The 14,310-nt window shown below is 47.1% G+C and overlaps 2 protein-coding genes across 10 annotated transcripts; both read left to right on the forward strand.

Moving 5' to 3' along the window:
- Positions 1 to 540: 540 nt before the first annotated feature.
- LOC108614635 (uncharacterized) lies at positions 541 to 5,718 on the forward strand. The gene has a single exon (XM_018008843.2). It carries the CDS (start codon positions 774 to 776, stop codon positions 5,577 to 5,579), a length of 4,806 nt encoding a protein of 1,601 aa, XP_017864332.2. The 5' UTR covers positions 541 to 773; the 3' UTR covers positions 5,580 to 5,718.
- Positions 5,719 to 6,285: 567 nt separating this feature from the next.
- On the forward strand, positions 6,286 to 14,067 carry Taf4 (TBP-associated factor 4). 9 transcript variants are annotated; one of them, XM_018007917.2, is made up of 11 exons: positions 6,286 to 6,443; positions 7,609 to 8,241; positions 9,238 to 9,402; positions 9,668 to 10,387; positions 11,219 to 11,683; positions 11,746 to 11,859; positions 11,924 to 12,139; positions 12,211 to 13,131; positions 13,192 to 13,365; positions 13,427 to 13,552; positions 13,627 to 14,067. In XM_018007917.2, exons 2-11 carry the CDS (start codon positions 7,834 to 7,836, stop codon positions 13,783 to 13,785), a joined length of 3,468 nt encoding a protein of 1,155 aa, XP_017863406.1. In that variant the 5' UTR covers positions 6,286 to 6,443; positions 7,609 to 7,833; the 3' UTR covers positions 13,786 to 14,067. The 9 variants fall into 9 exon arrangements, with proteins under 9 accessions (XP_017863406.1, XP_017863405.1, XP_017863408.1 ...); XM_018007916.2 differs by lacking the exon at positions 6,286 to 6,443 and adding an exon at positions 6,903 to 7,309; XM_018007919.2 differs by lacking the exon at positions 6,286 to 6,443 and adding an exon at positions 6,903 to 7,309 and having other exon boundaries at positions 9,668 to 9,913.
- The last annotated feature ends 243 nt before the right edge of the window (positions 14,068 to 14,310 follow it).

A 14,310-nucleotide genomic window follows, 5' to 3' on the forward strand; every position in this document is an offset into this window, starting at 1 on the left:
AATGCGATTGAGACACAGACACTCAGCCCAGACACCCAGCCAATGGGGAGTGGTTGGGGTCGACTCGCTGGGCCTGTCACTCACTTTGACAGCGCCACTGGCAGGCGTTTAAAAACGCGTCGCAAAAGTCGCGCGCGAGCATCCCCAACCAGTTTTATAAGATCGAAATGAAGCTGTTCTTTATCTAATATATATTCGAAATTCATTTCATTAGCGAATTTCTAGCTAATGGCCCCCGAAACTTTCACGCATCTATAACGATCCATTATGTTGCCCCCACCGCCGCCCCCCTTTCCCAGCTGGGTGGGACACCTTTTAGACAAAGTGTCTGCGCCCGAGAACCTTTCCATTCTATGCCAATGGAGCTGGTCAATAATTATGCAATACGCACACACACTCTCTCACACACACACACACACACACACATATGGAGTGTGTGTGTGCTCCGCAACCAGTTTGGCTTCGCTGTCGTCATACCGCACATATTCAAATAGCCCCAACTTGGCTTTTGGCTGGGCTCAAGATGAGACCCGCTGACACTGGCCCGCTCAGTCGACTACGAAACGCGCTAAGGCACGCAGCGCCCCCCTCGAAGAAGCCTCTGCTTGAAAATATCATTTGAAATTTAAATTTCACTTCAATTAATTTCGTCTCGATTCGGTTCGCTTCGGCTCGGCTCGACTCGGCTAAGGACTGTCTCGTTCTCTGACTATATAGAGCAGCATATATATATAGGGCGCCGAGCGCAGTGTTCTGTGTCAAAGCATCGCAAGATGTTGTCAGTGTCGCGCTCATGCTCGCTGCTGCTGCTCTGCCTGCTACTGCCGCTGCAGCAGAGCTCGGCCAGAGTCTTCGAGCGCTGCGAGCTGGCTGCCCTGCTGCAGCAGCGATACGGAATGCCCGCCGCCCAGGCCGCCACGCTGGTGTGCATTGCCCAGCATTCGAGTGATCTGAATACGGCTGCCTTTGGCGGTGGCAGCGGACCGGGCGGCGGCTCGCACGGCCTCTTCCAGATAAGCGACGTCTACTGGTGCTCGCCTCCGGGCCACGGCGCTGGCTGTGGGCTGAGCTGTTCGCGTTTGCGCGACGACGACATTGCGGACGATATCGCGTGTGTGCGTAAAATCTATGCGGAGCATCAGCGCATCTCCGGAGATGGCTTCACCGCCTGGCAGGCCTACAATGCGTACTGTCGCCAGGATGCCGCTTCCTATGTGGCTGGCTGTGGCAATTCCAATGCTCTGCAGGTGGCTGCCTCCTACCAGCAGGCGCAGCACGCGCACCAGCAACAGTTGCAGGTGAGCTATTATCATCAGCAACCGCTACAGCATCAGCAGGCGTTGGCTCCAGCGCAGAATCAGGGCAAGATCTATAGCCGCTGTGAGCTGGCGCAGGAGCTGTTCTACCAGCACAAGCTGCCCATGCAGCAGATACCCACCTGGGTGTGCATAGCCCAGCACGAGTCCTCCTACAACACGGCGGCAGTGGGTCGTCTGAATGCCGATGGCAGTGCGGATCACGGCCTGTTCCAGATCAGCGATCTCTACTGGTGCACACACGACCAGCGCGGCGGCAAGGGCTGCCATGCTGCCTGCAATCAGTTCCTGGACACCAGCATCGCGGACGATGTGCAGTGCATACGCCGCATCTATCAGGAGCACACACAGATTTCGGGCGACGGATTCACGGCGTGGACTGTCTACAATCGGGACTGTCGCAACCAGCGCTACGAGCAGGTGGCCGCCTGCTTTGCCAAGCCGCCTCTAGTGGCCCCTGCCACGCATCCTAATGCCATTGCCGGGGGCAGCAAGGTCAGCTATGCCTATCCGTTTGCGCAGCCGCAGCTGCTGGCTCCTGCCACGACGCCGAATCCCTACTACAGGCCGACCCACAAGCAGATCACCTATCAAGCAGTGCAGGCTGTGTCCAGTTATCAGAGCAATCCCTTCCTGCGCCCTCGCCTGCCTTCGCCCACGTCGCACACTCAGTCGCATCCCAATCTCATTGGCAGTCCTGTTAAGTCGCATTTCGCAAACGTTTATAGCACGCCAGTAACGAATCCGTTGCTCGCCTACAAGCACCACACAACACCAAAACAACAAATACAGCAGCTACACTATTCATACCAACAACAGCAACAACAACAACAACACTATTACACAACACCTAAGCGAGCTGGTAAAGTTTATAAACGCTGTGAATTGGCCCAAGAGTTGTATTTCTCACACAAGTTTCCAATGCAGGATTTAGCTACTTGGGTGTGCATCGCAGAGCATGAGTCCCGTCTGGATACGTCGGCGGTGGGGCGACTGAATGCGGACGGCAGCGCGGATCACGGTCTCTTCCAGATCAGCGATCTCTACTGGTGCACGCATGGCGGGGGCGCCGGAGGCAAGGGCTGTCACATCGACTGCGATCGTCTACTGGACTCGGATATCTCCGATGATGTCAAGTGCATTCGGACAATACACGAGGAACATACACGCATCTCTGGCGATGGCTTCACAGCCTGGACAGTGTATAATCCCCATTGCAGGGATCGTAGCCGAGCAGAGATTGCGAGCTGTTTCGAGCCGAGTGAGTTGGAAAAGGAGCCTGTAAGACCAGTGAAGCCCGCAAAGCCGGCATATACTGAACTGGTAAGGAAACCTAAGCCCAAGGGCAAGATCTACAGTCGCTGTGAGTTGGCAAAGGAATTGTATCACAAGCACAAGGTGCCCATGCAAGAGGTACCCACCTGGGTGTGCATAGCGCAGCATGAATCTTCCTTCAACACAGCTGCAGTGGGCCGACTGAATGCGGACGGCAGCGCGGATCACGGTCTCTTCCAGATCAGCGATCTCTACTGGTGCACACATGGCGGAGGCGTCGGAGGCAAGGGCTGTCACATAGATTGCGATCGCTTACTGGACTCGGATATCTCCGATGATGTCAAGTGCATTCGGACTATACATGAGGAACATACGCGAATATCAGGAGATGGCTTCACCGCCTGGACAGTGTACAATCCTCATTGCAGAGATCGTAGCCGAGCAGAGGTTGCCAGTTGCTTTGAGCCAAACGAGATAGAAAAGGAGCCCATAACACCAGTAAAGCCCGTAAAGCCGGCATACACTGAACTGGTAAGGAAACCTAAGCCCAAGGGCAAGATCTACAGTCGCTGTGAGTTGGCAAAGGAATTGTATCACAAGCACAAGGTGCCCATGCAGGAAATACCCACCTGGGTGTGCATAGCTCAGCATGAGTCTTCCTTCAACACAGCTGCAGTGGGTCGACTGAATGCCGATGGCAGCGAGGATCATGGATTGTTCCAGATCAGCGATCTCTACTGGTGCACGCATGGCGAGGGCGGTGGCAAGGCCTGCCACATTGAATGCGATCGTTTGCTGGACTCTGATATTACGGATGATGTGCAATGCATTCGCACTATACACGAGGAGCACACGCGCATATCGGGTGATGGCTTCAACGCTTGGACCGTATACAATGGTCACTGTAGAAACCAAAACTTGGCCCAGTTGAGTGATTGCTTTACAGGCAATGAGATTTCCGAGGCACAGAAGCCCAATCACTATGCGAAGCCACCGAAGGCGCCTGTCCAGCAGCACCAGGCTGTTGTAAAGATCGCAGCTAATCATGACTATGGCGCAAATCCTTTTCTACAACGTCTGAGCGCAGCACCGACTGCGAGACCTCCAACAGCCAAGCCTACAACCGCCAAGCCTGTCAAGCCTCCAGCCCATGTTGCTGTGGTACCCAATCATCCATTTGGCGCAAATCCCTTCTTGCAGTTACTCAAACCTCAGCAGCAACCTGCAGTAGTCAAGCCCGTAGCTCGGCCTGTTGCATCTATTGGGCAAGCAGCTCCATCGAAAACCGAATATAGTCATAATCCCTTTTTAAAACCTTTTAATAAACCTTCAACTAGCACTATTCAAGCCTCAGTTGTAAATAAGCAAACAGTTCTATCTAGTCCATCCTCAGCTGTATCAAATACATTCTTGAGTCTTGTTAATAAGCCAGAAGCCGATAAACACAAAATATCTACGACTTCTAGACCTGTAAAGGCTACGCATCATCCTTATATAAGCAGCGATAGCTTTCGACAGGAGATTATTAAATTTACGGCCACGTCGTCAGCAGCGACGACAGGTCTGCAACAATCAAGCAAAAAAACAACAGCGATTACAACAAAGCCATCAACAACACACAAAACAACAGCTCACTCAACAACAACCACTATTCGACCCCATACAACAACAGCTCGTCCATTTACCACAATTAGGCCAGCTACTACTTTGAAAGTGACAACTCGTTCGCCAACAACCCGGATATCGACAACAACAGCGCGTTCGATACCAACAACACGCCGTGTCACAACAACAACAGCAGCGAGGAAAACTACCTCCAGATCCACAACTCAACATACAACTGCAAGACCCACAGCTCGTACTACTACAGCCAGATCCACAACGCGAACTACAACTCGTCTCACTACGCGTACCACAACGAGGACTACAGCTCGTCCTACAACTCGTTCCACAACTCGTTCTACGCCTCGACCCACGGCGCCAGCCCCAACACGAACCACAGCGAGGACTACAGCTCGGCCTACCACAAGAGCTACAACTCGTCCCACAACTCGTACTACACCTCGTACCACAACGCCGGCCACAGCTCGTACTACAACTCGTACTACTACTATTCGTCCCACAACTCGAGCCCCAACTCATACTACAACTCGTACCACAGCGCGGACTACAGCTCGTCCTACAATCAGAGCTATAACGAGATCCACGACATCAACAAAGCCTGCAACGCGTTCTACAACAACGACACGTTCCACGACTGCCAGACCAACAGTTCGTTTAACAACCACAAGATCCACAACACTTCCTACGAAAGCAAGCCACACTGCACGTTCTACAACGCGAACCACACGTTCCACAACAGTTGCGCCCACAACACGCTCTACAACAACAAGACCCACAACACGTTCCACGACAAGAATTACAACACAGTCAACAACAACGAGGCCCACACTCCGCTCTACAACAACCTGGCATCCATTTGCAGCAACGCCAACAACAGCTGCAGCTCGCCCCAGCCTGAGAACGTCTACCACCTATAGAACCACAACTCGTCCATCGACAACAGCTCGGCCAAGCACCACCAAAAAGCCTCATCCATTCATCGTCCCATCGACCACGCCACGACCTTACTTGTTTACCTCAACTAAGTCACACACAACCACGCCAACTCTTCGCCCCACAAGCACTGTGAGGAGTGCTACGACAAAAGATCCATTTGACCATCCATTCTTTGCGAAATTTAAAGCAAAATTCGATGCAATTCGTGCGCCGCCATCAGCTGTCACTAAGCCCACCGCGACGTCCAGTTTGACCAACCAATCCAAATTTACTGCCAGCCCGAACTATGCCAAATTTCAGGAAAACAGTGCCAAGGTGGGAGCCAAAACGGTATATGAATACAATTTTGGTCAGAATCGAACAACGACGACGACTTGGCCCTACTCGACCAAAACCAGAACAGATCTAAGGTTGAGCAACAAGAATTAGATTTATGGTAGGGAAACTTGTAAATATTTTGTATAATGCGGCTAGTTAGGTTTGTAAATGACAGAATACTCATAAATTATTAATCTTAAGATACATAATTATGATTTAGATAATAAAACTGAAATGAAATACAAAGAAATGTACGCAAAAATTATTTAAACCAGTCTGAAGACCTGGCGACTTGTTGATGCTTAACGCTGCCAACAACATCGGCCGCGACATTAAGTGGATGTTTTTTGATTAATTTCATTAACTTGTTTTTGGTCGGGTGTTAGCCTTGTTAACATAAACAGCAACAAAAGCATATACACACGTCAACAATAGCGAATGGTGAGAGACAACAAGTTGTTGTGCATTTAAATTTAAATTAATTATTCTTTCAGAATCTTTATGTTCTGTATTTAACTTGATTCCATTCTATTATGATGTCAAAAGTTATTTTAAAATCGATAGTGCTGTATTATATTCCCGCCCACATGTCTGGTCATCAACAGCCTTTTATTATCGTTGTGGAGGCCGGCGATTGCGGGACATCATGAATTCGATATGCTGCGCTTTATTAACTAAATATTTAACATAAATGAAATATTGCAATTTTAAATTCTTTAATTAACAATACGTAATATAAATACTTAATTGTAAGTTATAATATTAAATACGAATGTAATTTGTTTAGTATTTTGCCCTTATTTTTTTCATTCGTAATTTTTTGTTTGCAAAAGTTGGTCACACTTCTGTAAAAACTAATCTGCTTTCGGTGGACGGTTCGTAAACATTCATTTGTTGATTTTCGGCAATAAAACACAACGTTTAACGTTTAAAATGCGCTCCAGTGAACCAAGTTCAAATGCAAAATGAATTGAAGTGAGTGCCTTTGTCAAATAAGCCACAAATTTTCAAAAACTACTGCAGCCTGTACCAACCAACACCAACATCACTTGCCAGCCGCCAGAAGATAGCAACAGTCAGCAAACGCCCTACTTAGCAACAAATTGCATTCTACATTATATTTTTGAAAATTCTTCATCCCACATATATTATATTTGTTTAAAAAACTACGTGTAATAGGTCAAATATTGATACACGAAAATGCGTCGGCAGAACGTGAGAGAATTCCAGGACAGAGAATGACAATTTTTTAATTTGCGTGAAGTCGGCTGTGCGCAATTTGTAACTCGCGTGAAGCTGGCTGCCCCTAACTATCCACTCTCTTGAAGTTGGCCGTACGCAGTTTTTGACTCGCTTCAAAAAAGCTGTACTTATTTTGGGCTGGCAGTGCCGTTGTTGTTAGCGACCTCTAGCGGCTGAATGTAACAATTTCAGCGTTGCCTTTTGTCTCGTACTTTTATCGACGTCTGTGCCCCTTGCGCGTTTACTGTCGTTTTGCACGCGCATTCGTGAAAATGGCGGCGTTGTCGCTCGGTCGCTGCCAAATTTTTTGTACATCCAAAATAATCAAAATAAAGCGACAATAAATACAGTGCTAAACAAACTGTCTGTGCCAGAGGCCGCGTACGCGCGTGTGTGTGAAAATACAATAAAAGAAAAACATTCTGGCCAACAAAAAGAAAATTTTTAACATTAATCAGCTAGCGACAAGGAGTTAACGTCGTCGTCGTCGCCAGCGCATCAGCAGCAGCAGCCGCGTGAATAAGCGAGTGCGATTGCAAGAGTGAGCGCTTTTCTGCGGTTTTCGTTTGTCAACGGAGCACCCAAAGGCTTTGGCCAAGGTGAATACGAATATAATTATGCTAAATTAGCATCGCATCGTCTCGTTTGTCGGCTTTCACCTGCGTCCCACACTCGCGGCCCGTCCCTTGCCTAGCAAACATCTGCGGCTCTTTCAAGCGAAAGGAGAAAGAAAAGAAAAAAATCCACGCACTCGCGTTTTATGACCCACAGGTATAACTATGCCACAGCCAGGTAGTGGAAGCAGCTGCAGCCCCGCGAGAGTGTAAAAACGATAATAATAACTTATGTGTAGGTTTTCCGCTATAAATACTAAAGTGAATTAAAATTTGCATTGCAGTTCGCATCGGACGGCTACACAGCATGCGAGTGTTAGACAGGAGCCGTAATATCCACATCAATAATAATAATTACAATATGGCACAGACGCACAGTTGATCAAGAAACCAGGCGGCTAAAGAACGTCACAAGCAGAAGAGAATCTGGGAAAGAGGGCCGTGTCCATTTCCGGCTCTTCAAGCGCTAACGCTTCAAAAACCGAAACCGCCACCGCAAAGGTCAAGCAATGAATAGTAGCCAAACGGCGCCGCCGGCCACATCGACTGCCGGCAATCGTATCACCTTCACCACCCAGCCACTGCCCAATGGCACCATCAATATAGGTGGGCCAGGAGGCGGGGGTGTTGGGCAGACGATCATCTCAACAGCACAGCTGCCAAATACGACGACGATCAAGACCATAACAGCGGGCATTGGAGGACATGGGGTGCCCGGTCTGTCGCAAGTGCAACATCAGGTGCATCAGCAATCACATCAGCATCAGCAGCAACAGCAGCAACATTCGCAATCAGTAGGTGCCACCCAAACACAAACCTTAGTTATTAAATCCAATCACCATGCTGTCACCCTGCCGGCGGGTCTAGTATCAAGTGCACCAGCAGGAATCGTAACAATGACCAAGACCATCAATCAGGTATCCACCATCAAGCTAAACTCCCAACGTAATCGTCTTCTAGTGAGGCGATAGTAGCGCCAGATTCTGATGCAATTCATTTCGCATCTCTTTGCCTGCGTCCAATGGTTATTCCTGTTCCACACACACATACACTCATCCTCCTCACTTTCCAGACTCTCTTCAATCCCTTTTGTTTCCTACTGGACACGATTAGCGTGCCCAATTAAACTGTGACACTTGGAACGTCCAGTAGTGAACAGTGAACTATCGGTATAATGAACGCACGTACTAAATGATTAGGCGCTAAATTCAATTGGAAACATAATGTGGATACTAATTGAGAAATGTTTAAAAATTATATTAGAAAATCAAAAAGAAAGCTTCTTTGTGGTTAATTAGGTCACTGTATTGACTGTTCACTGTATTCAAAAATTTTGAAAATTATATTTATTTGTTGCGAAGCAACTTCCTGTTTATCGTTACTTATTACAAAAAAATAAAATCTATTTTTCTCTTAAAATGAAATTTCACAAATTGTGAATGCTCTGCTCACTGTCATACCAAGAGTCAAAGTCTCCTGCTCCACACTCTATGCCTTTAATTAAAACCCAAATTATGTATTATTTGTAGAGTTTCTCTTTGAACAAATCGCTTTTAAAACGGTCGCTTCTTTGTAGTACAGCTTGTAGATGACTTTCGAATTGGCCAGCACATTATTAAATAATATTCTCAATAATAATCTCATCATATTTAGTAGGCAATTTCATATGTTCCATCTAAATTTTAAATGTATTTGACACATACACACACATTCTTCCATGCACATTTGTTTGACTGTGATCTGTGAAAGAATGAACTGTGACACACTCAGTGACTGGACGCAACTCCTCTGATCTGCTGCATGTTGTAGTCAAAACAAAATGAACTATCAAAGCTTTTGTATGCCGCCTATAGAAACTCAAATATTCCAAAAGTATATTGCAATTGTTGTTCTAATCCTTGCTCCATCCACAGACCGGGCAGCCGCTGCTTAACTCTATGCTGCCTGCCGGCGTGGTGGTCGGCATGCGTCCGCAGGCGCCGACGCAGCAGCAGCCAAAGAATATGCCCGCAAATTCGCTCAGTCGTGTCGTCATCAGCAACTCTCACATGGGTGGCGTTAGGCCACAGAGTCCATCGGTAAGTGTGCACAATGAATGTTAAATAGAAGAATGCGTGTATTTGTAAGTTTTGTTGTTGTGGTGGGCTCTTCTCTACTAATCCACAAGGCTCCCTAATACAGCGCACACACTCATGCACCCAAATATCCCTCCCAAACCAAACACAAACACACACACATACACACACATACACATCTGTACATATACATGCATTTATATCAGCGGGTACCCCTTGTACTTGAACTTCTCTCTGTCTATTCTCTCTATTTCTCTCTCTATTTTAGATAACTTTAGGCACACTTAATACAGGACAAACGCCTGCACTGTTAGTGAAAACGGATAATGGATTTCAGTTGTTGCGCGTGGGCACGGCCACATCGACGGGCCCGCCGACGATGACACAGACCATATCTAACACCAGCAGCAACAACAACAACAGCAACAATAATAATAATAACAACACCACAACAACAACCACAAATCATCCCATAACCACACAGATACGTCTGCAAACTGTGCCGGCTGCAGCTGTAAGTAGATATCATGGCCAATCGTCATCACAACAGCAACAACAACAACAGCAACAGCAACAAACGCAGCTGCAGCAACAGCAACAACAGCAACAGCATCAAACAACAACACAAGCATCCTCGCAAGCAACTACTGCCAGCACTAGCATTGCACTGCGCAAAACGATTGTCCGTACATCATCCACAATCCTCCCATCCAGCAATAATAATATTAATAATATCACCACCAATACCACCACCACAACCACTACCAACAACAACAACAACAAACCCGCTACTAACTTGCATCAGCAGCAACAACAGCAGAAGCTACAGCTGCAAATGAAGCAGCAGCAGCAGCAGCAACAGGCACAGCAGCAACATAAGCAACAGCAGCAGCAGCAACAGGCCTCTGCCAGTGCCAACAGCGCAGCCGCCGCGGCAGCCGCAGCTGCAGCGGCAAATGTCGCAGCCACAATTAAGATCAAGCAAAACGTAAAAATCAAAGCCTCACTTGTATTGAAACGGGAATTCTCATATTCCCAATATTTTTCAATTTGCTCTATATATACTTATGTATTCTCTTAAACGCCTCTCTCTTGTCTGTTTATGCATTTGATCTGTTTTTTAACGCTACGCTTCAGTTTTCAATTTTGTTTAGACTTTCGGCTAAACTTCGAGCACTCGACTGTTCGATTGTTCGCCAAACTTTTTCAATTTTCATTTCAATATATCTTATACAATATATAAATATGAATATACATATATATTAATCGTACTTTTGCTCAGTTTTGCATGCTGCGTTGTAACTGTCTGTGTAATTGACTTGACGTATTCTTTTGATTTAGTTTTTTATACGCTGCGAAAATGCGTTGCTGTTCGTAAAAACAATCATCGAACTGAACTCTATTTGATCATTTAGAATCTAAGCAGCATAGTTATAAATGAACAAGGCATCAGAGGCTATTCGGGCTTCACAGGGGCGTGTGTGTTATTTGTCAAAAACAATAGATATTTTTTCTAAATCTACAACATTTGAATTAACTAATTTTATAATTACTTGAAGAATTTAAGAATATTTTTGGCGGTAACTATTTCCTAATTAATCACATGACCTCAATAACTGACCCGAACACCACTTGCACTCATTCCACACACACGCACACACTCCCACTAATAGGAGCCCGTAGCCCATGAGCGCCTGCATAAGAATCATTGAACTATATTCTCGTTTTAACTTACCGCTTATCGCTTTAATTTGCACTGACTACTCATAGTTTGTTCAGCTAATTGATTGTTAATCTGTAATATTTATTTCAACCACAGTCGATGACCAGCACCACCGCCTCCAGCAACATAATTGTCAACTCGGTGGCCAGCAGCAATGCGCACAGTTTCAGCAGCTCGTCACATCCGCCACAGTTGGCGCAGTTGCAGCAGCATACGCCGCATTTGCCCCAAGTAACGCAGATCCAAACGATACCAGCCGTGCAGCCGCATTCGCAGGCAAACAATGTCCAAGCGTCATCGACAGCGAATGTGACGTCAACGGCGAATACGAACTCAACAACAACGTCAACGGCAGCGCAGGGCAATACCAAAGAAAAGTGTCGCAAGTTTTTAGCCAATTTAATTGAATTGTCGACACGCGAACCGAAGCCGGTGGAGAAAAATGTACGCACGCTTATCCAGGAGCTGGTCAATGCGAATGTGGAGCCAGAGGAGTTTTGTGATCGCCTGGAGCGTTTGCTCAACGCCAGTCCACAGCCGTGCCTCATTGGGTTTCTAAAGGTAAGTAATCAAGTCAATCAATTTGATTCTTTGCTTTTGCTAATTTGCTGTACCATCTACAGAAAAGTCTGCCACTGCTGCGACAGGCGCTCTACACCAAGGAACTGGTCATTGAGGGCATCAAACCGCCTCCGCAACAAGTGCTGGGATTGGCTGGACTTCCGCCGCAGCTTCCGGTAAACATACCTAATGTTCATATAATCAATCAAATATCGATGATCCAACATAATCTTTCGACAGAAAATACAAGCGCAAATCCGGCCGATTGGACTCAGCCAGACAACAACCATTGGACAGACGCAGGTGCGAATGATAACACCAAACTCGTTGAACACGCCGAGGCCGACGATAGGCCATACGACTATATCCAAGCAGCCGCCAAACATTCGATTGCCCACAACGCCGCGGCTGGCCATACGGGGCCAAATGCCCTCGCTGCCAATGTCCGCGCAGGCGGTAAGCATAGAGATTAATTCTGTTCTTAGGTGAATCTAGTATACTCATCTGCACTTTTCACACCTTCACAGAACATTGTACAGATACGCGGACCGCATAACGCACAGCTGCAACGAACGGGTGCGGTTCAAATACGCGCCACATCTCGTCCGCCAAACAGTACGCCTACGAACAAAGTCACTGCCGTCAAGGTTGGCCAGACACAGATCAAGGCCATAACGCCCAGTTTGCATCCGCCCTCGCTGGCGGCCATATCATCGAACAGTGGACCACCGCCAACACCGACGTTATCAGTGCTATCGACGATAAATTCGGCGTCGACGACATCGTTGCCGGTGCCTTCGTTGCCCACAGTACTTCTGCCGCCGGAGGCATTGAGGGCACGCGAGCAGATGCAAAATTCGCTGCATCACAACAACAACAATCACTTTGAGCCAAAGCTGGTGGAGATTAAGGCACCGCAGCTGCCGCATATGGAACGTATCAATGCCTCGCTGACTCCCATTTCGAGCAAAACGCTGCCGCGAAGTGCGTTGCCCGTGGCCAACAAGTCGGTAAGTAAAAAGAAAAGGGATACAGTGGACCGAGAAAGCAAAGATGAGAAGGCGAATAGCGGCAGTGGGATGGCAGGATCAACAGCGGCCGCAGCCGCCAATTCATTTTTCCAACAGAGCTCTATGTCATCGTCAATATATGGCGATGATGATATCAACGATGTTGCCGCCATGGGTGGTGTTAATCTGGCCGAGGAATCGCAACGCATTCTTGGATGTACCGAAAACATTGGCACGCAGATAAGGTCCTGCAAGGACGAGGTGTTTCTCAACCTTCCAGCCTTGCAGGCGCGAATACGTGCGATAACGGCGGAACGTGGCTTAGACGAACCGTCGCAAGATGTGGCAGTGCTCATATCGCATGCGTGCCAGGAGCGGCTTAAGAATATTGTGGAGAAGTTGGCTGTGATAGCGGACCACCGCATTGATGTCATCAAGGTGAGATAAGATTTTCACTGCTCGCCAATTCAGCTCTCAATAAATGTATCCACTTCACAGTTGGATCCACGGTATGAGCCTGCGAAGGATGTGCGCGGTCAAATCAAGTTTCTAGAGGAGTTAGACAAGGCTGAACAAAAGCGACATGAAGAGCTGGAACGAGAGATGCTGCTGCGAGCGGCCAAGTCTAGAACGCGAGTCGAAGATCCTGAGCAGGCAAAAATGAAGGCGAGGGTAAGATCAATTAATCAATTAAATTACTCTGCCATTCTCTAACATACTTCTCTTCATCCAGGCAAAAGAAATGCAGCGAGCGGAAATGGAGGAGCTGAGGCAGCGCGACGCAAATTTAACGGCTTTGCAGGCAATCGGACCACGGAAAAAACTTAAATTGGATAGCGATGCGGCCGGTGTGGGCGTGGTGAGTAACATCAGCTTACCAGCGACCATTCCATTGCTTAGTCAACAAACTTGGCGTCTGCTCTACACACACAGGGTTCCAGTGGCAGCGGCCTGATGAGTAACACGGGTACAGCGACTACAACGTTAAGGCCGCGCATCAAGCGTGTCAATCTGCGTGACATGCTCTTCTTCATGGAGCAGGAGCGAGAGTTTTGTCGCAGCACGATGCTGTTCAAGACTTACCTCAAGTGATTGCTGCTGGCGCCGCTGTTGTTTACATACCTACGCACCTACAATAGTTCACCTGCACCTGTCCCTACTCCAAATCCTGCTCCAGCTACAGCTCTAGTTCCAGTTCCAGTTCCAGCTATAATTGTTCTATTAGCGCCTAGCAGCTGCGTTCTTCAATTTGCAATATTATTTAGCTGTCACATTTAATAGCGTCGTCCCTTTGTTGTTTTAGTTAGGCGCCCTATTTTAATACATATGCGTAGAAATACCAACTAAATTGTAATTAAAAAATTTTAAATCTGATGACAATTCGTTTTCCAATTAAATAGCCAGCAGCACTCAAACCAAACCAATCCAAAAAAAAAAGAAGCAAATAAGAAAACCCACACAAAACAACTCACAGTAGTAAAAAGGAAAAAACAAAAGCAAAACTCAACGTGCAGTCAGCCAACGTATGATTTTGTAATTTTAACACAATTAATTGCATTAATTGCATTGACGGCCTTATCTAAACGATATAAACATATAAATAATATGATTAAATTG

This window comes from Drosophila arizonae, chromosome 4 (assembly GCF_054131065.1).
Source record: "Drosophila arizonae isolate 15081-1271.41 chromosome 4, UAZ_ARI_1.0, whole genome shotgun sequence".
Lineage (NCBI taxonomy): Eukaryota > Metazoa > Arthropoda > Insecta > Diptera > Drosophilidae > Drosophila > Drosophila arizonae.